At 40.8% G+C, this 25,401-nt stretch overlaps 1 protein-coding gene across 2 annotated transcripts in view; it reads right to left on the bottom strand.

Moving 5' to 3' along the window:
- The window catches only part of PLGRKT (plasminogen receptor with a C-terminal lysine), a 45,243-nt gene extending 31,419 nt beyond the window's left edge, over positions 1–13,824 (bottom strand). The window contains exons 1-3 of one of the 2 annotated variants that reach the window (XM_047101274.1): positions 13,731–13,824; positions 12,458–12,557; positions 10,526–10,612 (exon numbers count right to left, since the gene is read on the bottom strand). In XM_047101274.1, coding sequence (XP_046957230.1) covers positions 10,526–10,606 — 81 coding nt within the window. In that variant the 5' untranslated portion in view covers positions 10,607–10,612; positions 12,458–12,557; positions 13,731–13,824. Of the gene's footprint in view, positions 1–10,525; positions 10,613–12,457; positions 12,558–12,832; positions 12,991–13,730 lie in introns of those variants that run through there. The other variant, XM_047101283.1, reaches the window with a different exon arrangement.
- Between the last annotated feature and the right edge of the window lie 11,577 nt (positions 13,825–25,401).

The following is a 25,401-nucleotide window of genomic DNA, read 5'->3' as shown; positions in this document are numbered from 1 at the left end:
GAGATATCAGCATGAACTCCTGGTTTAGTGTATGTGCATGGGTTAGTACATGTACATGTCTTTGCTGAATAGGTCCAGGAACAATGACCATAGCAACAAACACATCTAGAGTCCAGGTCTTGATTTCTAAGTACTATTCTCCAATAAGAGGAACCAGGACTCCTTGAATAAGTGGTTAATTCCAGACCTGGGACAGGGACAATATATATGGACTATCTTTTGATCACAGAAAATAAAAAAAATATTCAAAAAACGTTGGGGTATGTCAAAAGGACCTAGGAGCCAACTTGAAGGAGTTTCCAATAGCCAAGACAATAATTTAAACCATAAAGTAAATAATGGTGGTACTAGATTATAACCCATAGGATAAAATGCCCATGAGACCATATTGCTATAAATAATTTGGGTGAAGAAGGAACAGCTTTTCCAGTGAACAAATACAGATGGAATGAAGAAGATACAAAAATCACCACTAGGCAGATACTACAGTAATAATTGCTGCATGTAAGATCCCACCAATGGGTGCGGAAATCAATGGACACAAGTGTGAGTAGTACCAAGATATTAACTGAGTCTCAAAGTATCTCCCCAAAGGTATTTATCAATTAGAAAACCAAAAATAGTAAGTTTACAGTGGAGAGACCTGCTAGGCACCACCTTAACCAAGTGACCAAGGTTAACATTACCAGTAATAAGACATACTGACATCAGGTATCCTCTGATACGGTGCAATGAGAAAGACACAACAGCATTCTGTGGTTTAAGAATAATAGCAAAAAGTGCACAACCTGAATCTAATTGTCAGAAAACACTAAAAGGACCCAAAGTAAAATAAATTCTTCTAAATAATTGACCAGGACTTATCCAAAATACTTATCATGAAAGCGAAGGAAGGAATGAGGAACTGTTGCAGATTGGAAGAGACTAAGGAGACACAACAGTTAAATGCAGTGTGAGATCTTAGATTGGATCCTGGAACAGAAAAGGGACATTAGAAGAAAAATTGGTGAAATATCAAAAAGATCAGTTGTTTGGTTCATTTTATTGTGCTTATGTTAATTTCCTGGTTTTGATCATTGTACTTTGATATTATAAATTGTTAATATTAGAGGAAGCTAATAAATGAAGGCTATCCATAAACTCTCTCTGTATTAGTTTTGTAATTTTTCTGTAAATCTAAATTTTTATTATTTTTATTTTTTTAATCTTGTTCTTTTTTAATGTTTTTTTTTTAATTTTTAAGAAGTATTTATTTATTTTTGAGACAGAGAGACAGTGCGAGTGGGGGAGGTGCAGAGAGAGAGGGAGACACAGAATGCAAAGCAGGCTCCAGGTTCTGAGCTGTCAGCACAGAGCCTGACTTGGGGCTCAAACCCATCGACTGGACCATGAAATCATGACCTGAGCTGAAGTCAGTCGCCCAACTGCCCCAATGTTTCTTTATTTTTAAGAGAGAGAGAGAGAGACAGAGCATGCGCGGAGGATGGGCAGAGAGAGGGAGGCAGAATCTGAAGCAGGCTTCAGGCTCTGAGCTATCAACACAGAGCCCAATGCAGGGCTTGAACCCACGAACTGTGAGATCATGACCTGAACCAAAGTCGGACACTTAACTGACTGAGCCACCTAGGTGCCCCTTATTTATTTATTTTTTAAAGTTTATTCATATTTTTTTGAGAGAGAGACAGAGAGAGAGAGAGAGAGAGAGAGACAACAAGTGGGGGAGAAACAGAGAGAGTGGGAGAGGGAGAAAGAATCCCAAGCAGGCTCTGCACTGTTAGCACAGAGCCCGATTCAGGACTTGAACTCACTAACCATGAGATCATGACCTAAACTGAAATCAGATGCTTAACCAACTGAGCCACCCAGGCACCCCTAAAATTATTTTAAATTAAAACATTTATTAAAATTTGGTTTCACTATTATTTTGTACTTAATAAGATTATTGAAGAATAATGACAGTTTGAATTGTTACCCTTATGTTAACTATTAGAGATATTTATAGGGGATTTTTTTTTTTTTGGTCTCTTAAAAATTCTCCTCCTCCTGCTGCCCCACATTCTTAATTATCTTAAGGAAGAAAATGAAGTAGAAACAAGACACATATGAGAAGTGTAAAGATTTTAACAGCAAGCCTGCATTAAATTATTTTTAGAGTAAGGTAGGGTGAGAGGGAGAAAGAATACATGTTATGAAGATTTATAGAGAAAACAAAATTATTAAAGCTATAGTACCATTTTTTAATTAAGTTTTGTGTCCCAGACTCTGTATATATTGGCCATTCAGAACATGCTTTACTGAGTTAATAAATAAGTAAAGTGACCACCCTTGTTCAAGCAATGAAAAACTAAAAATGAATTAAAATTCACTCTGATCAGATTTATGAAACAGAATTATAGTTGCGGGAAGCAAAGAAAAAGAAAAGCCTTCTGGCAGTCTATAACTGGATTCATTGATCTCATTTAAGTTTGTGAACAAACCTAAAACCATTGTGTCCCCTTTAGAGAACTGATTGAAGGGTCCTGGACCCAATGTCAGCAGGGAAAGGCTAGGTAGCACAAGATCAGCTTGGTGGCTTGACCCTTGTCATTTAGTTGTTTTCCTTTGTAGAGATAAGTACCTGTGGCATCAATGACCTCATTATTTCACTTTCATTTCCTACCCTTCCTGAATATGGACAGAATATAGGAAATCATAACTATTTTCATTAACTCCTCTAAGTGATTCCATTAAGTGATTAATATTTTGCCCCACATTTAAAGAGATTTGCTGAAGATTTTTAGCAACCTCTTTAAAAGTCAACTAATGTATTGTATTCTATGTATTTACCGAATCCTTCATAATGTAGTTAAATTAACTTATTCCTATCCATTTCAACTTTAGTAGAAAAGAAACTGGAAGGTTGTCACTGTCTTGAACTTCAGGTACTTGAAGACCACTAATAGGCCAAGATGCTCTTTTCAGAGAGCCTGAACCCTGATGAACAGATTCGTCATCTGAGTCAGTTACAGATTTAGTATGTGACTCCTAATCTTAACTGTGCAGTGCCTGACTTCTTTATGTTCATAAAGAATGAGCCTCCTGCTAACTGGACATCTACATGCAAAAGAGTAAAGTTGAACCCTTACTTCACACCATATAAAAAACTAACCCCAAATGGGTCAAAAACCTAAATATAAAGCTAAAACTATAAAACTCTTAGAAGAAAACACAGAAGCAAATCTTTATGATTTTGGATTTGACAATGGTTTCTCAGATATGACACCTAAAGTACAAGCAACAAAAGAAAAAATAAATTGGATTTCACAAAAATTAAAAACTTGTATTCATGAAAGAACACTGTCAAGAGAGTAAGAAGACAACCCAAAGAATGGGAGAAAATATTCGCAAATCTTGTTTGATGATGATCTAGTGTCCATCATGTATAAGCAACTCCTGCAGAGTCAAAAACAAAAACAACCCAATTTAAAAATGAGCAAAGTTTATAGCAGCACTCTCAACAATAGCCAAATTATGGAAAGAGCCTAAATGTCCGTCAACTGATGAATGGATAAAGAAATTGTGGTTTATATACACAATGGAATACTACGTGGCAATGAGAAAGAATGAAATATGGCCTTTTGTAGCAACGTGGATGGAACTGGAGAGTGTGATGCTAAGTGAAATAAGCCATACAGAGAAAGACAGATACCATATGGTTTCACTCTTATGTGGATCTTGAGAAACTTAACAGAAACCCATGGGGGAGGGGAAGGAAAAAAAAAAAAGAGGTAGAGTTGGAGAGAGCCAAAGCATAAGAGACTCTTAAAAACTGAGAACAAACTGAGGGTTGATGGGGGGTGGGAGAGAGGGGAGGGTAGGTGATGGGTATTGAGGAGGGCACCTTTTGGGATGAGCACTGGTGTTGTATGGAAACCAATTTGACAATAAATTTCATATATTGAAAAAATAAATAAATAAAATAAAATAAATAAAAAAATAAAAAAATAAAAATGAGCAAAGGACCAGAATAGACATTTCTCCAAAGAAGATATATAAATGGCCAAAACGTCTGTGAAAAAATGTTATTAGTTATTAGGAAATTTCAAGTCAAAACCACAATGAGAAACAACTTCGAACCCATTAGAATGGGTAGAATTAAAAGAAAAGAATAGAAAAAGGAAGATAACAAGTTTTGTCAAGGAAGTGGGTAAATAGTAACCGACATACCTTTTGGTAAGAATGTAAAATGGTACACCCACCAAGGGAAACATTTTTGTGGTTCCCCAAGAAGTTAAATATAAAAGTAGGTGATCTAGAAATTCCACTCCTAGGTATATACTCAAGAGTTGAAAAGCAAATGTTCAAACAGAAACCTGTATAAGAATTTTCATAGCAGCATTAATCACAACAGCCAAAAAGTGGAAATATTAATGTCTGTAAACTGATGAGCAGATAAACAAAATGTGGTGTATCTACACAGTGGAATGTTGTTTAGCCATAAGTAGGAATAAAGCTCTGACTCATGCTACAACATAGAGGGACCTTGGAAAGATTATGTTAAGTGAAATAAGCCAGACAAAAAAATAATATTGCATGATTCCATTTATATGAAATGTCCAGAACAGACAAATCCATACAAAAGCAGATTAGTGGTTGCCAGGGATTGGGGTGATGGGGAGTGACTGCTTAATGGGCATGGGGTTTCCTTTTGATGAAAATGTTATGGAGTAGCAGAGATGGTTACACAACATTGTAAATGTCACTGAATTGTACACTTTAAAATGATGAATTTTAGGGGCGCCTGGGTGGCTCAGTCAGTTAAGCATCGGACTTTGGCTCAGGTTATGACCTCATGGATCGTGGGTTCGAGCCCCGCGTTGGGCTCTGTGCTGACAGCTCAGAGCCTGGAGCCTGCTTTGGGTTCTGTCTCCCTCTCTCTCTGTCCTTCCCCCACTTGTTCTCTCTCTGTCTCTGTCTCTGTCTCTCAAAAATAAAATAAAAACACTTAAAAATTTTATAAAATGATGAATTTTATATTATTTGTGTTTTACCACAATAAAAATAAACCTCAAGAATAATCATGAGTGAGGGACAAAGGTAATGGGGATAGGGACTGGCCACAATGAGTTTCAGAGGGGTAAGTTGAAGAGAGTTCTAAATCTAAGTTGGTGAGCTTGTGTTGACATGGTGATCTTTTAGTCAGGGTACTTCCTGGCCACTTCTGGTTCTGGAACCATCTCCCACTTGCTCGTCCTTCCACATACAGAGTTGGCTGCTTTCCTCCCTCTTCACTCCCTACTTTACATTTTGGGCTCCTTGTTGCCACAAGACTGTCTACCAAGCAGACACTGTACTCTCTTGTTTTCCTCAGAACATTAAGCCCTTCTTATTTCAAGAAGCTTTCACCTCAAAAAAAAAAAACAAAACAAAAACAAAAAACAGATGAGAGGGCATAAGAATGGCAGGTTGTTGGGAGTTATAGGGGTTTAAGCAATTTCAGAAAGTTCTCATAATAGTTATTGCTGTTCTAATTTTTATATATTTGAAAAAGCATGTATTGAGTATACATTATGTTTTATGTTGCAGAAACAATCCTATCAGAGTCCATGCTGCTATATAGACAAATTGCTACAAACTTAGTGGCTTAAAATAACACAAATTACTATCTTATACTTCTGGACATCAGAAGTCTGACACAGGTGCGAATGGGCTAAAATCAAGGTGTCTGCAAGAATCTCCTTTTCGAGAGTCTAGGGGAGAATCTGTTTCCTAGCATTTTCCAGTTTCTCCAGGCCACCTGCATTCCTTGTGGGGGATCCCTTCCTCCATGTTGCAGTCCAGCAACATCACATCTCTCTCTCTCTCTCTCTCTCTCTTTAATTTTAACTCCAGTGTAGTTAATGTACAGTGTTATGTTAGTTTAAGGTGTCATTATAGTGATTCAACAGTTCTGTGCATTCCTCACTGCTCATGTAAGTGTGTTCTTAATGCCCTTCACCTATTTCACTCCTCCCTATCCTGCCTCCCCTCTGGTAGCCCTCAGTTTGTTCTCTACAGTTAAGAGTCTATTTTTTTGTCTATTTTTTTCTTTGCTCACTTGTTTTGTTTCTTAAATTCCACATTGGTATTTATCTCTCTCTCTCTCTCTCTCTCTTTTTGTCCTCACCTCTCCACTTTTAAGAATTTGTGTGTTTAGGGGTACCTGGGTGGCATCTGACTTCGGCTCAGGTCATGATCTCACGGATCGTGCGTTCGAGCCCTGCGTCAGGCTCTGAGCTGTCTGCACAGAGCCCAGAGCCTTCTTCAGATTCTGTATCTCCCTGTCTCTCTCCCCTTCCCCTGCTCATTCTCTGTCTCTCTCTCTCTCTGTCTCTGTCTCTCTCTCAAAAATGACCATTAAAAAACTAAAAAAAAAAAAAAAAAAGAATTTGTGTGTTTAGATTGGGTCCACATGGATCACCAAGGATAATCTTCCCATCTCAAGGTCTGTTCCCTTAATCACATCTGCAAGGTCCATTTTGCCACAAGATAATACATTCACAGTTCTAGAGATTACTGTGTGGACATCTTTAGGGAGTCAATGTTCTGCTTACCACATACATACACACAAACATCTGGTTATTTGCAGCATGACTCACCCTTGATGATAAATTCCTTGAATTTAGATGATAAGTTCCTTGAATATAGAGCACATACCTTAGGCATTCCTGAGTCCTGCTTAGCATACAGCACATTATTTTATATATATTAAATATGTATTTTTTGGTTTATAACTATACCTCATTTCTTTAACACCAAACTAACAATAGACATACAATCACGTATTTTTTAAATCTTGAGTTTGTTGTCTATACACAGTAAACGGTGAATAAACTACCTGACTTATCTTTACATGGATCATAACTGCTTTGCTTACAGAGTTCTAGAGCACAGCAAAGACTTATGGAATCTTCCCTCATTCTTTCTGCTTTCCATTTTCAGTTTCCATTCTGTTATAGAATATCAAAATGCTTTTCTGGCCACTCAAGAGATATGAAATTAGTTTAGGTATGCCATCTAATGGCATTTTAAGAAAGTATTCATTTTTCTTTGATACTTCGTTTACTTGAGTATAGCCACCATCATGAGTAAGAGATGCTAAACAAAGCAATGGGAAACTGAAGTTTGCTGATGATATGAAAACATCATTCTAACTAGTAGTATAAATCCCCTCTAGCTCAACTTGAACCAAAGTTGTAATGAAGAGAAACCTTTCTGATTTGAAGTCTTTTACAAATTCTTATCAATCAGACTCCAGTGACTGATTTAATTTCCTGATTAGCTTACTTAAATTGAAAACTATTTGGTTCCATCTCCAATATGCATTGTGTTAAATCCCTGCCAATCATTGATTATAATTATGTAGCATCATGGAAAACGAAGGGCAAAGACCTCAAACTAGACTGTGCATTACAGTCTCCTGGAGAGCTTAGAACAGTGACAGCATGCCCGGCCAGGAAGAGATCTGATTGGTCTGGGGTGGGACCTAAATATCCCAAAGCCCTGAGTGAGTAGAATGTACAGCCAGTTAAGAACCTGGGCACTGGTATGAGATGTAGCTGAATCTCTAATTCTTGTTCTTTTCCTTGAATGAAAAAAAAAAACACCCAATAATATGGAATGATTGAGTTATTATTTATCTCCTTTTTTACCAAAAAAAAAAAAAAAAGTAGAAGTAAGAAAAAAAAACTGGGAAAAGTATTCTAGTCATTAGGCTTTTCTTTAATAAGAGTTTTGCTTTATTTCTTCTCTTTACCCCTTTTATTGAGATGCCATCAAACAGGAAAAGCACCAAAAGACATGCCGTCATGGGCTAAAGGCATTAGTACATATGATGTTTCAACTGGGATTTTTAAAAATATTTTAAAGAACTTACAAAGACAAGAAATCTTCTACCCTAGTGGCCCATTCCTTACATTTTCTGAGTCCTGCCCAGTCCCAGGGGCTCTGGGATATGAGGTCAATTCCAGACTGGCTTTAACTGTTTGGGCTCACTCAACATATAGGATGGAACCTGTAGGTAGCTTCAGGTGTATTGTGATAACAAAATTCTTCAATTTAGTAATGGGTTCATCGGTACTCATTTTATTATGCTTCATAACTTATAAATATATTCTCTAGAATGTATCAAATGTTTTGTGATACTTTTTTTTTTCGATAAAAGAATAGCTCTAAACCCTAAGAAAGATGTTAGAAGTTTAATTCCTTTAAACAGGAAATATTTGAGGACCCACCTAATCTTCCAAAATCTCTACAGATTATGTTTCTTTCTAGCCTGTCCCAGTTAAGATCAGAACTCAAGTAGCTTTAAGGTGGAAAGCTGCTTTAATAGTGTTGATCTACATTCTTTTTATCATCCTTCCTTGAAATTAAAAGATAAATAATAAAGTATATCCTGATCAACAAAGAAAAACTAATCATCCTAACCAAACACGTGTTGGGAGAATCAAACTGCATGGCCATTCCTGTACTTTTTGCTGGGTAGGCCAAGGATATAGGGTCTGACTGTTCTTTACATGGGCCATTACTCAGGGTTGTGTTTGCGGTGAGAAACCTTGAGAAATGAGGCAACAAGGCTTACCTAAGAGCAGCCTGGCTGACCAGTCACGGTAAAAGTAGTAGATTCCATAGCTCACTGTTCCTCCGCTGTGTCCCGAACCCACTGTACCCACCTCAGCATCCAATTAAGCCAACCTGCATGCCCTCTTGAGACTTGAGGGGCACAGGGAAAACTCATGCCAACCTCAAGCTCATGCTGCTTACTGTGCTATGAGTAGCGAAGTCCTCTGTCTCTGATGGAAGTGTCTCCTGTATTCTGCCAGCGTCCAATAAATAGTAACAGGCTAATTTGTTATCTTGCAAATAGGATAAAATCCCACACCCTTCACATATCCTGACTTCAAGGGAATGGATGTAAAAATCTATAGTTTCCAAAGATCTTGGACAAAAGACCCTCTGGGCATATGACATTCTTGGCTGGTTCATATGCCTAATGTTTAATCTCCCCTAGGCCACTTTTCTGTGTTACAAAAATTCAGTTTCCATCCTTTAAATTGTCCCATTCCCCCAAAAGAAATCGTTGTCCTGCACAGGACACTCTTAATAGCAATCATGGCAGCAACCATGAATACTTATAAAGTGAAAGACACTGTTTTGAGGACTTGAGGCATTGTCCCATATACTCTCTTTACACGACCATCATTATCCTCAAAGCAACCTTGTGAAGGGGATACTGTTACCTCCAGTTTATAAACCAGGAGGCTGAGGCACAAGTCATACAGTTAGGGGTAGAGATGGGATTCAAACCTAGCTGGTCTGTCTTTAGTCCTCACTTTTAATCACTCACCATACTGCCTCACAGTAGGACCTTCTATCCCCAGGGCCATAATGAACCCCAGAAGCCAAGAGATCTTTGTTTGAAACCTTAGGAAAATAATTTCAGTCAAACCTTTACAACGTTTCATAATACTTCCTGACAATTAGGCAGTTAGACAATATCAGGCAATTAGACAGTCTTCTACTTTGCTACTTCTACTTTGCTATCAGCCTATGTCTAAATCCAGTGTCAAGTTTTCACAGTGTGTATTAATTTCCTATTGTTGCTATAACAAATTATACTTGAAGCTTAAAACAGCATAAATTTATTATCTTATAGTTCTGGAGTCAGAAATCCCAAGTGGGCTGTGGGACTGTGTTCCTTCTGGGCTCTAGGAAAGAATCCACATCCTTGCCTTCTCCAGCTTCTAGAGGCTACCTGAATTCCTTCTTTGGCCCTTCACTCTATCTTCAAAGCCAGCAGTGTAGCATCTTCAAATCTTTTTTTTTTTCTCTCTGACTTTGACCCTCTGTTCTCTACCCCTTATTTTTTTTTAACATTTATTTATTTTTGAGACAGAGAGAGACAGAGCATGAATGGGGGAGGGTCAGAGAGAGAGGGAGACACAGAATCCAAAACTGGCTCCAGGCTCTGAGCGGTCAGCACAGAGCCCAACGCGGGGCTCGAACTCACAGACTGCGAGATCATGACCTGAGCTGAAGTCGGATGCTTAACTGACTGAGCCACCCAGGCGCCCCATCTCTACCCCTTATAAGGACCATTGTGATTACATTGGGCCCATCCAGATAATCCAGGATAACCCAGGAGCTTCCTTAGCTCAAACTCCTTAACTTAATCACATTTCAAAGTCTCTTTTGCCATGTAAGGCAACATATCCACAGGAGGTTAGGATGCACATATTTGGTGAGGAGAGGGGCATCATTCTACCTCCCCTATACTCTAAGCAGTTACGTCTTCCTTTGGTATGGAAATTTTTATACTAGGATCTAGACTGGAGATTTAAACACGCCCATTTACCAGATAATTAGTAATCCATTTCATCTTGGCTCCGAGGATAGAGGCCCATGAGCATTTTACTTTTTGGGGCCAAAGAGAACAATACTGCTGGAGTATGTCATAGAAACTTTAACCACTGTAACAACATAAAAACTTAATTGTTTGAAAAAGTACCTGGAGTCGAGCATTCATAAGCATAAACTCCTGTTGGTTTTTCATGTTTTCATTCATAGATTTTGAGAATATAAACCCCATCTTCACCTAAAATGTAAAAAAGCAATGAGGCTTAAAATGATATATCCTACATGTATCCTCATATAGGATGCTTTGGACTGTCCATATAACAAATACCAGATACCAGATACCATACAAAAATGTAAAAAAAAAAAAAAATCAAATTCTGAGCTAGGAACACAGTGTGGATTACAGTCCTTTCTTCTAAGTAGCTGTCTGATCTTGGGCAAACTTAACCAGCATGGCCAACATTTGCTAGCCTACGACCAGCTGACTGAACGAAGACGATTTCAGAATCTCCTCCTTCTCTATAGGTATACAGCTCCATGTTTCCTGATCTTGCTTCCCACTGTAAATCTTGAAGAACTGAATACTTAAAAACAAACAAACTAAAAGATCACTCTCTCTTCTGTGAGGGACAGTTGTATAGACCTTCTATACAACTGGATGACAGAAACTTTGCTTCTGAGAAGGGATGATTCAGAAGATGCATTGAGGACACCTTGAAGACAGATTTCTCTGTGCTCCTTGCATTTGTGTTTAGGAAGTTTTAGGTGTTTCCAGGTCACTATGTCAACACTCTTCCTGTGATCCCTGGCCCTCTCCTATATACCCCTATTGTGTCACCCACTGGTGATATCCCTTGGCCATCCTCTTCTGGCTTCACCTTTCTTCTCTTCAGCTTCTACTGAAGGTCTCAAGAGGGGAAGAACATAATGACACTTAAATGTCCTGGGAAAAGCAATTTTTAAATGAATACATGGTATTGCCTATCTTATTTATCATGCTTGGGAAGTTCTTAAGTGCTCTATCACTTCTAGGGAGCCAAAATTTCAATTTTTTGTTCTTAATCCAATTGGGTAGGTACAGAAGGCCTTCGGTTTATTATTAATTTTACTTTCAGAAGATTGAAAAAACTTAGGGGAGCTACCACCACTCTCCCCTCAATAATAGTGCTGATTCTCTTTGGTAGGCTACCAAGCAGGTTGTGAACCTCATGTCGGACCGACCAGCCTCAGTGCTTTCCAACGGACCCACACTCTTCTGTAGGAAACCCAGCAGAGCTTATGCTTTTCACAGCCTTATCATGAAATAGTGGGTTCTGGCTAGCTGGGGAGAAGATGCTGGGGGAGGGAGGGAATTTTGTGCCAGGTGGTAGAATAGTTATCCTTGCTAACTAGGTTCCAGGCGAGTGGGCACTCCAAGCCAGACTTCAGTGACTTCCCTGTATTCTTGCCAAAGATGCATTCTTGATTTACAGGGACCTCAGAGCCAGAGTCAGCCTCAGTGCTGGGCATAGGAGGCTGAACAACTCACTGGAGAGAAGAGGCAGGTCATGAGGTTTCTCTTCCCTTCTGCCACAGCCCCACTCCGTCCCCTGTCCAGAGAGTCAGAGGCCATCCACTGAGGGTAGGGAGATGTAACAGAAGTTCTTTCCTTTTTCTGAACTTTGGCACCCCGAGTCAGTTGTCTGCAACAGCAGGCCAGAACTTGCTTGAAGGAAGTAGCAATATATTATCCATCTTGGAAGTCCCCATGATGTCTTTTTCCCATAAATGTTTTCATAGAACATGAGTGATACAAGAGAAATCAAGCTTAGGTCACTTGCCATTCTTTTTTTTTTTTTTTTTTTTCCTGCACATAGGAGTAGATGATTGAATTTTTACATATGTTACAAACATTTATGAAGAAAACAGCTGTCCTCTAATCCCATTCCTACACACACACTCTCACCCTGTAAATTATAGAACTGTGTCTCTTGCAGTGCCCCTGTTGAGAAGGGGGTGGCATCTCTCCTGAAGTGGAGAGACAGTGCTCACATCAGCCATCTAGGGAGGAGAAACTATCTGGAAGGCTAGGGTATAGACTTACCTGTTCCTGGGCCTCAGTTTCTTGGTCTTGCTCCCAAGGGTTAAATGTAGAATCCAATCAGGATGAAGAAGTTCCCTGTGGTCCCCAAGGGAACCCACACCTGAAAATAAGTGTACCACACCTTGTGAACTATGTCCCAGAGTTCAGTATCTTCAACCTTCCTCTCCGTCCCCACCCTAACAAAGGCATTGTCCAAAATCTAAGCGGTTCCTTAAGGTGTCCAGAATACTTTCAGCTTTCTCCCATTCACAAAATATTTATCAGAAAATAAGCAAGAGTGATCTTGCAATAGGGATAACTTTGAACTCACCAAATTGAATAAGGTGTCTTTCAAAAATTACAACTATCACTGGTGACAAATGTCTTACCACTTACAGCTTAGATACCAGTGTGTCTCAAGGGGCTGAGAATGCTGATTCGGGTCCCTTCTGCCTTCATTTTTCCTTTGATTACTCCTGAGACCTTAGAAAGGGCTCTTCAATGCCTCAGGCCCTCAGCTATGCCATCGTTTAAGATGGGAAGAGGTATATCTGAGGAGAATAGGTAGGGGCTGCAAGTTCCGGGCAGCCCTACTCCTGTCACCCCTGGGAACTATGATTTGATTTTACTTAAGAAAGAAAGGAAAGAAAGAAAGAAAGAAAGAAAGAAAGAAAGAAAGAAAGAAAGAAGAAAGAAAGAGAAAGAAAAAGAGAAAGAAAGATTCATGACCCATGCGTGACCTGTTATCCAAATGTCTGTGCTGATTCATTTCCTGATCAAATGGTACATTACCTATATGTAAGACTAGTGGCACATTACAATAATTTCCTGTACGTTTTTGCATCCCTCTCAAATTAAGTCACTCCCCCCCCTCCCCCCCCCCCCCCCCCCCCGCGAATTCCAGCTCAGAACCCACAGCTTCCGGGAGGTTTTCCCTATGGTAACTCCACCCGCCCTCCCTGGACCCAAATGCCGAAACTTGGGTATTTCCTGCAGTGGTATGCGGATTTCCGCGGATAATGCTCTGCCTCCTTTCCCAGCTCGATTACATCGATTCTGGAGAAGCCAGGGTTCCTTGCGAGGAGAGCCCGCTCTTTCGAAACGAGGTTGGGGCTAGCGGTCAGCACCCGGGAGGACGAGAGGAGAGCCAACGAGGGGTGCTCCCGAGGAGCGGGCGCCCCGGGCTGCCCGGCAAGCCCGGGACCCCGGAGCTCGTCGCCGGCAGAGGCGGCCGCGCGGACTCCCCCCTCCCCATCAGCCTTCGGCCAGTCCCGCGGGCCCAGCGCTCACTCACTGGGCAGCAGGCGGCGGCCGAGGTGCGGACAGTAATCGCAGCGGAGGCCTCCAGGCCAGGAATCCCCTCCACCGAGACTTGACCGGGACTTGGCGGGCGGAGCCTCGGGATTGGACGGCCTTGACAGTGATTCCAAGGCTTAGCCAATCAGCGCAGCCCTTGGCTTCCTGAAAGACGCCCCTCTCCTGCCCGAGGCCTAGTGTTCTGTGTCCGGCCGGGTGCCCGGGAGAGAATGGCGAGATCAAAGAGGCAAATTCAAACCAACAGCGGCTCAGCTGTCAGGTTTTGAGGGGACGAAGAGGCCTCAGTGAGGTTTGTAAGTGACCCATGTATGAGAGAAATCCCTGCTCCCGCGCCCAGCTGAGCTTCTAAAGAGTTTAAGGAGCCATCTCATTGTTACTCTCCAGAAGTGGTGTCAACCACACTGTTGGGTCGGTTTTCCAGAAAAGAATGTGTCTGATGAGAGGTTGTCACTTAAACATATGATCCACAGTTGCATTTTTTTTTTTAATTTAAGTATAGTTGACACACAATGTTACATTACATTCAGGTGTATATCGTGATTGACAAGTCTATATACCGTGCTCCCCACAAATGGACCCGCCATCTGCCCCATACAACCGGATTACAATACCATTGACTATATTCCCTAGGCTGTCCCTTTCATCCTCGTGACTTCTCATCCCATAACTGGGAGCCTGTGTCTCCCTCTCCCCTTCACCCATTTTGCCCATCCCCTTACCCCCCCTCCCATCTGGCAACCATTGGTTTCTTCTCTACTTATGGGTCTGTTTTTACTTTTGTTCGTGTATTCATTTGTTTTGTTTTTTAGATTCCACATATAAGTAAAATCATATGATATTTGTCTTTGACCTGTCTCACTTAGCATAATACCTTCTACCTCCATCCACACTGTTACAAATCGCACAATCTCATTATGGATGAGTAATATTCCTGTGTGTGTGTGTGTGTGTGTGTGTGTGTGTACCACATCTTTTTGTCCATTCATCTGTCAGTGGATACTTGGGTTGCTTTCATATCTTGGCTATTGTAAATAATGCTGCAGTAAACATAGGGGTGAATATATCTGTTTGAATCAGTGTTTTTATTTTCTTTGGGGAAATACCCAATAGTGTAATTACTGGATCATATGGTAATTCAGTTTTTAATTTTTTGAGGAACCTGCATACTGTTTTCCACAGTGGCTATACCAGTTTGCATTCCCACCAACAGTGCATGAGAGTTCCTTTTTCTCCACATTCTTGCAAACACTTACTTCTTTTGTTTTTGATTCTAGCCATTCTTACTAGTGTAAGGTGATATCTCATTGTGGTTTTGATTTTCATGGTTTTGATTTCCCTTGATTAGTGATGTTGAGTGTCTTTTCACATGTCATCCGTATGTCTGCTTTGGAAAAATGTCTGTTCAGGTCATCTGCCCGTTTTTGAATTGGACTGTTTGTGTCTTTTGGCGTTGAGTTGTATACATTCTTTTTATATTTTGAATATTAACTGCTTATCAGATATATCATTTGCAAATATCTTCTCCCATTCAGTAGGTTGCCTTTTTATTTTGCTGATGATTTCCTTTGCCATGCAAAAGCTTTTTACTTTGGAGTAGTCCCAGTAGTTTGTTTTCTTTTGTTTCCCTTGTTAAGGCCAATGTCAAATAAATCACTGTCTATGTTTTCTTCTAGGAGTTTTATGGTTTCATGTCTCACATTTAGGTCTGTAATCCATTTTGAGTTTATCTTTGTGTATGGTGTAAGAAAGTAACCCGGTTTCGTCGCTGTCCTAGCTACATTTGTTGAAGAGACTTTGATTTCCCCATTGTATTTTCTTGCCTCCTTTGTGGATTAATTGGCCATATAAATGTGGGGTTTATTTCTGGGCTGTCTATCCTGTCACTGCACAATAGTATGGTACTGCACAATAATAGACACAAAGCTCCCTGTTCCCTGTGAGTAAGCACCAAACCAACCTCCTAGGCTTGCCTTAATGCTGTCAGCACTGACCCTTAGTATTCTGGAGCTTGGGTCCTACATTCCAGATGCTGTTTGTTGAATGGCTGGATGGGGAAATCTTACCAGCATTCATGTTCCCAACTGTGGGAGCGGGTGTATTGTCAAGGTATCCTTTGTGCCACAGGAGCAAAGCCATATGGAACCTCGATTCTTTAAGGCAGGATATCAACTGATGAAAGAAGCAGGGAATAGTATTTGAGTGCAGAGACCCTAGCATAAGGACCCCTAGATTCTATGTCAAACTCTGTCACTGTCGCTTCCATAAATCTCTAAAACTATATTATTTCTACAATAGGACTAAAAGCCTTCGAACTTATTGGACTGTGAGGGCTAAATGACATAATGTATTTAGGCAATTCTCACAGTGTCTGGCACATAGTTTGTATTCAATAACCAGTCATAACCAGCAATAGTTGGGAGCAGAAGGGGCCAGAGGGGTGGAACAGTTACTAAAACCAGGCAAGAGCCACAGGTGTGGCTGTAGGTGAGGGCTACCCAACAGAAGCTATGCTGTTCAGCAGAGGAAGGCAGTCAGTACTGACCATTAGCCCAGCAGGGTGAGATTATGTCATTGGAGCCACTGCCACACCCTCAGCTCCAATTGAGGACAGGGTGGAAAAGAAAGGCCCGTCTGTGTCCTCTCATGCTCCGATATCCTGCTGAGGTCTTCCATTAGCTGGATCTACCCCAAAGCCAAAGATGAGGAAACCAGGCTCATGCAGTTTTTAGAGGTCAGCCTCCTAGGCACAAAGACTGCTGGGACAAATGGAAAATGTCCAGCACACCATTTCTACAAACTTTGACCATCTTTGGAAGTCCTAGTTCAAAAGAAAGTAATGTTTCTACCACAGGACTCAGCTGTGGTTCTATTGAATTGGAAGCTGGATCTGCCCCCTTCATCATTTTGGTTTCTCACTGTGATGGAATTGGGATAACTGATCCCAATTACCAAGGAGAAATTGGGTTGCAGCTATACAATCAGGGCAAGGAGAACTCTGCACGATGACCAGAGATTCACTGGACATATCTGAATACTCCCATGTGCAGTACTAATGGTCATTAAATAACTGCAGGAACTTGATAAGGTCGAGACCACTTAAATTTCAACGTTTTTTTTTTTTTTTTTAATTTTTGGGACAGAGAGAGACAGAGCATGAACGGGTGAGGGGCAGAGAGAGAGGGAGACACAGAATCGGAAACAGGCTCCAGGCTCCGAGCCGTCAGCCCAGAGCCTGACGCGGGGCTCGAACTCACAGACCGCGAGATCGTGACCTGGCTGAAGTCGGACGCTTAACCGACTGCGCCACCCAGGTGCCCCGAGACCACTTAAATTTCAGAACATGCAGAAATTAAATGTTGTATCACCACACCAGGCAAAAAATTCCTGATCTACAAAGGAACCGCATAGGGCAAGGGAAACATAAATGAAGTAGGAAGTTATAATTATCCATTTTAGCCTTGCAACAAGCTGTTGAGACAAACAGACATGTAAAATGTTAATCATTTCTTCCTTGCCCCTCTTTCCTTGTTACCTTGTGTCAAGAGTGCTGGTGGAGACAAATATTACAATTTAGTTTCTAGGTCAAAGTATACCCAAATTGACATCACCTCAAAGCAGTATAGTGGTTGGTAGGCTTCTGATTCTCATGTGTAGGGGATGAGCTTCTCTTCACCTGATCAATGGCAAGAATAATTGCTGAGTGGCAAAACAGGCAGACCATTTGGGTTTTCTGTTTGCCTTTCCTCATATCCACTCTTCCTCCCCTTCCCTGTTCTATGCCTCTAGAGGCAGATCTTTTTGGAGAGTATCACCTGGGCTCACCACAGCTCGTTTTGTTTCCATTTGGGTTTGGACACTTTGAAGAGGAGACTGGAAGCAGGAGGAAAGAGGTAGGATATGTTTTCTACTTTCCTTCTCTGTTTGGGACTGATGACCTAGTAGTGGCTGGGTCCTTCCACAATTGGAACTCTTGACCAGAGGCCTCTCTTCTGTGGCTCTAGCTCATGGAGCTCCGGAAATGCTTTCCTCCTTTGCATGTTAGTGCAGAGATGGTATGGACTTCCCACGGTTGCTAGTTGTTGATGGTTCAGGCCCAACTTCATGGTTCTCTTAATCTCACCCACACCCTCTTAAATAGTGTATTCATTAACATCTCTTCAGTTGAACCGAGTAGAATTCCAGTTCCCAGTGGAAACCCAATGGATGCACTTCAAACGATATACCTACATTATACTCTTATATGTATGATATTGTTCACAATTTTATTTTTTTAAATGTTTATTTATTATTGAGACAGAGCATGAGCAGGGGAGGGGCTGAGAGAGAGAGGGAGACACAGAATCTGAAGCAGGTTCCAGGCTCTGAGCTGTCAGTACAGAACCCAATGTGGGGCTCGAACTCACGAACCACGAGATCATGACCTGAGCCGAAGTCAGATGCTTAACCGACTGAGCCACCCAGGTGCCCCAATATTGTTCACAATTTTAAGATAGAAGTGAAAAAGTGACCATAGAATATATACCTTTGGAATTAAGAGAAATCTAGGTATAGTTATTGAACACAATGGAATACGGGTAAGAGGATTAAAGGAAATTATTTCAGTATCAAATGACATATAACTTTGGGTGTTTGGGTGGCTCAGTTGGTTGAGTGTCCGACTCTTGATTTCAGCTCAGGTCGTGATGCCAGAGTCATGGGATTGAGCCCTGTGTCGGGCTCCATGCTAGACGTGGAGCCTGCTTAAGATTCTCTCCCTCTCTCTCCTCCCATCTCCCACTCTCTCTCTCTCTTAAAAAAAAAACAAACATACAACTTTAATGAGTATGTGTATTATTTATAACTGTCTGAATTACTGAATGTTTGTATGTTTTTACACACACACACACACACACACACAAATAGGTGCTTTTAATCATTTTGCATGGTAGCATGATTTTCATGTTCGATAGCATTCATACATCCCATTTTTTAAAAGTAGGCTCCACACACAGCACGGAGCCCAGCACGGGGCTTGAACTCACAGCCCTGAGATCAAGACCTGAGCTGGGATCAAGAGTTGGACAATTACCCAACTGAGCCACCCAGGTGCCTCCATATGTCCCATTTTTAAAAGGTGTATGACTTTCTGCAAGTGTGTATACAATTTTCATTGTTGGATTTTTCTTTTTTTGCTACTGTCAATAACACTGTGATAAACAGCTTCATATATATAACCATTTAATATGTTGATTGTAAATACCAAGTTGAGTAGTACACATATTTTAGAATTGATGTAAAATCCTCAACTCATTGAAAGTCCTTCCCCCCAGGACCATAAAATTATTCACCATTTCCCTGTATACCATAAAGTAGTTTTTAAACAAACAACATTTTTGAAAATTCAAGGTATGTATGGTAGTATTTCCTTTTAACAGAGATGCTTTCCCAAGGACTATGAATTTCTCCATTAATCTGAGAATGAGGTTTAGCCAAGAGCCTCGGTCTGTGAAGGAAGGCATCTAGGTACACACTGTGGGCTGAGGCCAGAAGCTCTTCAGTAGTAAGCTATTCTGGAACAGTTTCCCAAGCTGTGGGGAACACGGTCTAAATTACAACCTTACACTTGAATCATGGAACATGTTTATACATTTGAACCAACAGAGAACATCACTGAGTTTTGTACGTTCTCCTGCTTCCCCCAGCCCCTGGCAATTCCTAATCTGCCTTCTGTCTCAATAGATTTGCCTATTCTGGACATTTCACATAAATGGAGTCCTACAACGTATATGGTCTTTTGACTCTGGCTTCTTTCACATAGTATCAGGTTTTCAGGTTTCATCCAAGTTGTGGCATATAATACTGCTTCGTTCCTTTCTATGGCTGAATAATATGCAAATGTGTGGGTGTACCGTCTTTTGTTTATCTGTTCAAAATTGATGGATGTTTGGGGGCACCTGGGTGGCTCGGTCAGTTACTTCTGACTTCAGCTCAGGTCATGATCTCACGGCTCATGAGTTTGAGCCCCACGTTGGGCTCTGTGCTGACAGCTCAGAGCCTGGAACCTGCTTCAGATTCTGTGTCTTCCCCTCTTTGTCCCTCCCCCACTCACGATCTGTCTCTGTTTCAAAAATAAATAAACATTAAAAAAATTTTTAAATTGATGAATATTTATATTATCCCTATCTTTTGTTATTATGAGTAACACTACTATGAACAGTTCTCAGGCAGATATAGATATAGATGTAGATATACATATAGATGCAGATATAGATATATGGGAGTGGAATTACTGGGTCAGATAGCAAGTGTATTTCAGGTTTTTTTTCATTTTTTTAATGTTTATTTTTGAGAGAGGGAGAGAGAGTGGGGGAGGGGCAGAGAGAGAGGGAGACACAGAATCGGAAGCAGGTGGCAGGCTCTGAGCTGTCAGCACAGAGCCCAACGTGGGGCTTGAACCCACGACCCGTGAGATCATGACCTGAGTTCTAATCAGATGCTTAACCCACCGAGTCACCCAGTTGCCTCTTTCACTTTTTGAGGTTGAACAAATGCACAGTGCCAGCAGCAGTAAGCAAGGATACCAATTTCACTGCACACTTGTATAGTAGTTAAGAGCTTAGGCACCAAAGTGCCTGGGTTTAAACCTTGGCTGTGCCACTTCTGACTGTGGAAGCTTACACAAGTTACTTAAGCACTGGTGCCTCAGTATCCATATCTCTGAAATAGGGGTGATAACGGTACCCTCCTCATAGGATAAAACTTAAGGAAGCTAATATATGGAAATTACCAAGACAGTGTCCGACATGTACAAAATCTATGTCTTACTATATTAATCTTTACTATAATGATTGCTTTTTGTTTTGTTAATTTGATAGTTGAAGAAAGTGATGATATAGTTTGCTGAGGTGTGCCATTGAGATGGCGTAATCGGAGATGACAGTAATTTAAGGGGGCAGCAGAGTCAAGGAAAGCTTTTTTCAGCAGGGGCGAAGGGTGATTATATTTCAGAGTGTAAAGTGAATAAAACCAAGGCTTCACATGGTTCAGTCCAAGCATGTAATGGCTTTCTAAGGAAATATAAACTGACAACTGAAATACTGAAAAATAATACATAAGCTTACTGAAGAATTTCCTGCAAACGTTCTCCTCAGCCTGTTTAACACACTCCAAGATCTTCTCTATATATTTCTCTCGTTCCCGATTTTTTTCCACTCACAGTACCTATTTATACTTCTCCTCCTTCTTCCTTCTTCTCGACTATGAAAAGACCACTAGACTAGACCCGGGTTGACTTCCTCTTTCTCCAGCCCATGTGGCTCACATGACTCTGTTCTCCGCCTGTGACTCTCAGCCTCCTGCACCCCTGAGGAATCAGCACAAATACCCTTTTTAAAAATTTGAGAACAGGGGCGCCTGGGTGGTGCAGTCGGTTGAGCGTCCGACTTCAGCCAGGTCACGATCTCGCGGTCCGGGAGTTCGAGCCCCGCGTCGGGCTCTGGGCTGATGGCTCAGAGCCTGGAGCCTGTTTCCGATTCTGTGTCTCCCTCTCTCTCTGCCCCTCCCCCGCTCATGCTCTGTCTCTCTCTGTCCCAAAAATAAATAAACGTTGAAAAAAAAATTAAAAATAAATAAATAAATAAAAAATAAATAAAAAAAAATTTGAGAACAGTCTCTGAACTCTGATGAATAAGGTGACCCACTTTATTATCTATTACCTTTCCTTTTCAACTCTTCACAAGAAGGGCACAGCATATGTTTGTGCTACCCAGGGACACCAAAAAATCACCCAGACCTCAGTCTTAATTCTGTTTCTGTTGTTCCCATGGCAAGCATCCCTGGAAATGCTGTACCACTTGGCCTCCCATAGTCCCATTGATTTCTTCTAAGTGAATCTGGGAACAAGCATTTCAACGTTAGAATGTATTCTTCCCCATGTCAGCTCCCCATCTTCCTCTTGCCCTCCATAAACACATGAAAAATGATGACCTAACTGGGTTAAATCGTTTGTGGTTACAGCAGGCATCAATTATCCCCTTTACCAAAACCAATCAAATGAGGGTTATTTCCAGAATTATTGGAGTCTGTGAAATACAGGGTGACAGATACCAACCCTACTGCACCAGAAGCAAAACTAGGACTACCTTTCCAACCCAAACCTAGGCCAGCCCTCATGGGTGATGGGGAAACTGCTTATCTTCCCTGCCCATCTCTCTTTCTCAAAACAGAAAGGCCTTAATGTCCTTTCAGTAAAAGGTGGGGAAAAGAAAAAAAAACAACTACTTCTCATTCTTTTATGATGAGTCTGCAGTCAGGAGTGGCAGATTAAGTAGGTTCTCAATCCTGTGACTTGGATGTGACTATAACCTTTGAATAAGCACTTATTCAGACCAGAGAAGAAAAATCAGTTATTTCCTTCAAAGGAGAGGCTTTGAAGACTTTTAGGTATTGAGAACTCACATAGTTCTTGGTTTAAATCTCAATGTGAGTATAAGATAATACTTCTGGAGGCAATTCTACAAGAGACACTGGAACTAAATCATGCCCTTAAATCAAGTGAAATGACTCCGAGGGGACTGACTTGTATAACATTCACTTACGTAATTTTTAGTCTAGGATATTAAATCAATAAAGAATATTTTCTAGTATCCTCTAAAAGGGTATCTCCCACTTGTAAACTTTACTTTTAGTGGCCTTCATTTATTGAGATACCTTAGAACTAAGTTATTTCCCATAGAGTCCCAAAGTCCCACAGCATTGATTCAAGTCATAAGTGTTTCTGTGGGTTTATTAATTCCTGAGGACAGGGGACATTGTTGGAGATCTCATCTTTGTTTTCAAGTGCCCACAGCATGGGAGCTCCCCTTTGAAGGCTAGATAGAACTCTTCAATTGGCCAGCCCATCCCCAGCTGAGGACAGGGAGGAAGGAGACAAATACAGTGTAAAGTGAGAGAAGCATCTGAACATGGGTGTCAGGAGATGACAGCTGCTTCTCTCTGACCATCCCCGTGTGTGAATTACTGCTGTATTTTAAACACTTGTGTGACTAGGGCAAAGTGTTATCAATGAAATCTGTTTGGCACAGATGTACAGATTATGAACAGATGATGAAGGAGGAAGCCAACAGAAGGAAGGAGTTGGCAGATAGGGACACAGAGAGAGAGATGGGCATAACAGGGCAGTGGTTTACAGTTGCACACAATCAAAAATAGAACGTGGAGACACATTTGGATATTCTCTCTATCTAGTAATAAAATGCATTTGTAAACTTTCAATGCAAACCAAGCAGGTTGTTGATATTCTTAAAGTCTCTTTATTTTATTCTGTTTGTGATGATCAAGAAACTTTACTGGAAATTGCTCCTTCACCAGGAAATTGCTAATGGCACTTCAAGCCCAGTTGTTCAGAACCTACAGTCTATCCTCCTTTTAAGAACAGAACAAAGGTCATCTCTCTCGTTTTAAGGGCAAATGTGGAAGTGGGATAGGCAGAACTAGAGTGAAGGGTGGTACTGATACTCGTTAACCAAATTACAGGAAAGGGTGCTACGTCTGCACTTGCAAAGAACTCTTGGTTCAGTTTTTCCTTAAACATTATACCATCAGTTTTCAAAACTTTAGTGTGCACATGAACCACCCAGGGATGGTGTTGAAATGTGCATGTCCAGACCAGCCCCAGGAGAACTGGATTCAGCAGAGACCTGGATTCTGTATTTAAACACCTACGCCAAGTCAACTGTGATGCGAGTCAACCTTAGAAACACGCTGAGAAATGGCACGTTGGCAATGATGAGTTTTTTCCTCTAAAAATGAATAGAGTAAGAGCAGCGAGAAAGGATGTGGCAATACTGAAGATGATCTGGATGTCTCATCCCACACCTTCGGCTTCTCACTGGTCTCCTCCTGTCTCAGCACTTCTCCGTCTACTTTACCCAAATCACAAAGTCAGGATTGTTTTGATTCTCATGTATATTTTTACGTTTTTTAATTTTAATTCCAGTATAGTAACATACAGACTCTCATATATTTTTTGAAGTGATAAATTCTCCTTTTTTCTAAACACATCCTGGTTTTTTTGTTTGTTTGTTTTTTAATATCTCCAGAAGGTACCAAAAACTTCATTAAGAACCTTGATAAGCTGTATGGGAAATCAATGGCTGAAGGGTGAAAACAGGTGGGGAAGATGAATAAGATCAGCAATCATCAAATTACTAATATGTAAATCACTGAGCAGCAATCTGAGTAAATACTTTCCATTCCCATCACTGAGTTCAGAGAAAGACAGATTCCATTCACTCTCTGCCTTCTCTGTTGATCATTATGTAGATCCTGGACATCACCTTAGTAAAGCAAACAATAAACTAAACACCCTCCCTCCCCCCTCCTCTCAGTTTGAAAAATTATTCATAGATCATAGAGGCCATCTAAGAGGATATTACTTAATCCTCACTACTACTCAGTGAATTGGTTGCTCAGGATAACTTAGCTCGTTAGCAGCAGGTGGCTCTAGAGACAGTTTTTTTCTTTCTTTTTTTCCTCACACAATAGTCATGACCACACTCACAGGTCATGAAATCTTGTGTCCTGGGTCTTAACTCTCATTTTTAGAAAAATGAAAGATAAAATAGAAAATATCAGACAAAGTTGGGATAATACTGCTGTATTCCACTATGTGGCCTCAAAAAGAGATTTGAAAGAGGGAGCATCTCAGCTGAATCTCCAAGTATATTCACAATTTGATTGAGGCTAAAGAGAATTTCACACTCTCTACCAGATTTTTAAGGCAGTATCATCCTCAGTATTTTTCTAGGTTAAAGAATAAAAACGTGATACTCTTGAGAATGTGAAGTCTTACTTGGGAAGCAAATGCCATAACCAAGGCAATGGACATCTTGATATTCATCCGTTATGCAGTATTTTGAATTGCAGTTGAAATAAATAAGCAGGAAAGTCAAAACAATGAAGAGTTCAGGTTACCAATTTAAAATTACAAAGAGAGGGAGACAGAGAGAGACCAGAAGGGAGGGAAGAAGGAAGGAGGAAGAGAGGGAAGCACCTACAAGTCCAGCAATGGGGAACGCTTAAGTAAATTATGCCATCACCCTCTGTGTGACTCACATGGTTTTTAGCTAGTCTCCTCCATGGGTCTGGAGGGTTTTCCTTATCTTCGCCTAGAATGTGCTAACCTAACCTGAACCCCCAAGGATGGCAAGACAGCAGGGATCGAGAGCATTCTTAAAAGATGTAACCGGTGATGGGAAGTTCTTTTCATGTCAAAGCAACCTAAGTTTCATTATGTCGAGGAACTTTGAGGAAGTCCTCAAAATTCACGTATTAAAAGTATATTTCCTATTACACACACCCATACTTTCTAGAATAAAAACCAAAGCCATATGGGCTTGCCATTTTACTTCGTATGTATTGTGGAATTACATCCAGCTACGACAAGATGTACCATCTTGTGAAAAGCTTTTATCGGAAGGCTGTGGGGGTTGGGGGGTGGGGGGAACCTGATGGGCAGAACGTCAGGTGTCTGGATTCCTAAAATAAAAGCCGTCTGAAGTCTTTGTAATCAGCTCAGACGTCAGTTTGTTTTCAAACTTTGTTTTATTTTTTCAACCTCTGTTTTAAAAGAATAGGTCGGAATTATTAGATTGCTTTAATGCGGAAGC

Source organism: Lynx rufus, unplaced genomic scaffold (assembly GCF_022079265.1).
Source record: "Lynx rufus isolate CCGP_SWC_20201006 ecotype Redwood Valley unplaced genomic scaffold, mLynRuf1.p SCAF_10, whole genome shotgun sequence".
Classification (NCBI taxonomy): Eukaryota; Metazoa; Chordata; class Mammalia; order Carnivora; family Felidae; genus Lynx; species Lynx rufus.
The sequence above is the reverse complement of the archived record's forward strand: the minus strand, read 5'-3'. Positions and strand labels throughout refer to the sequence as shown.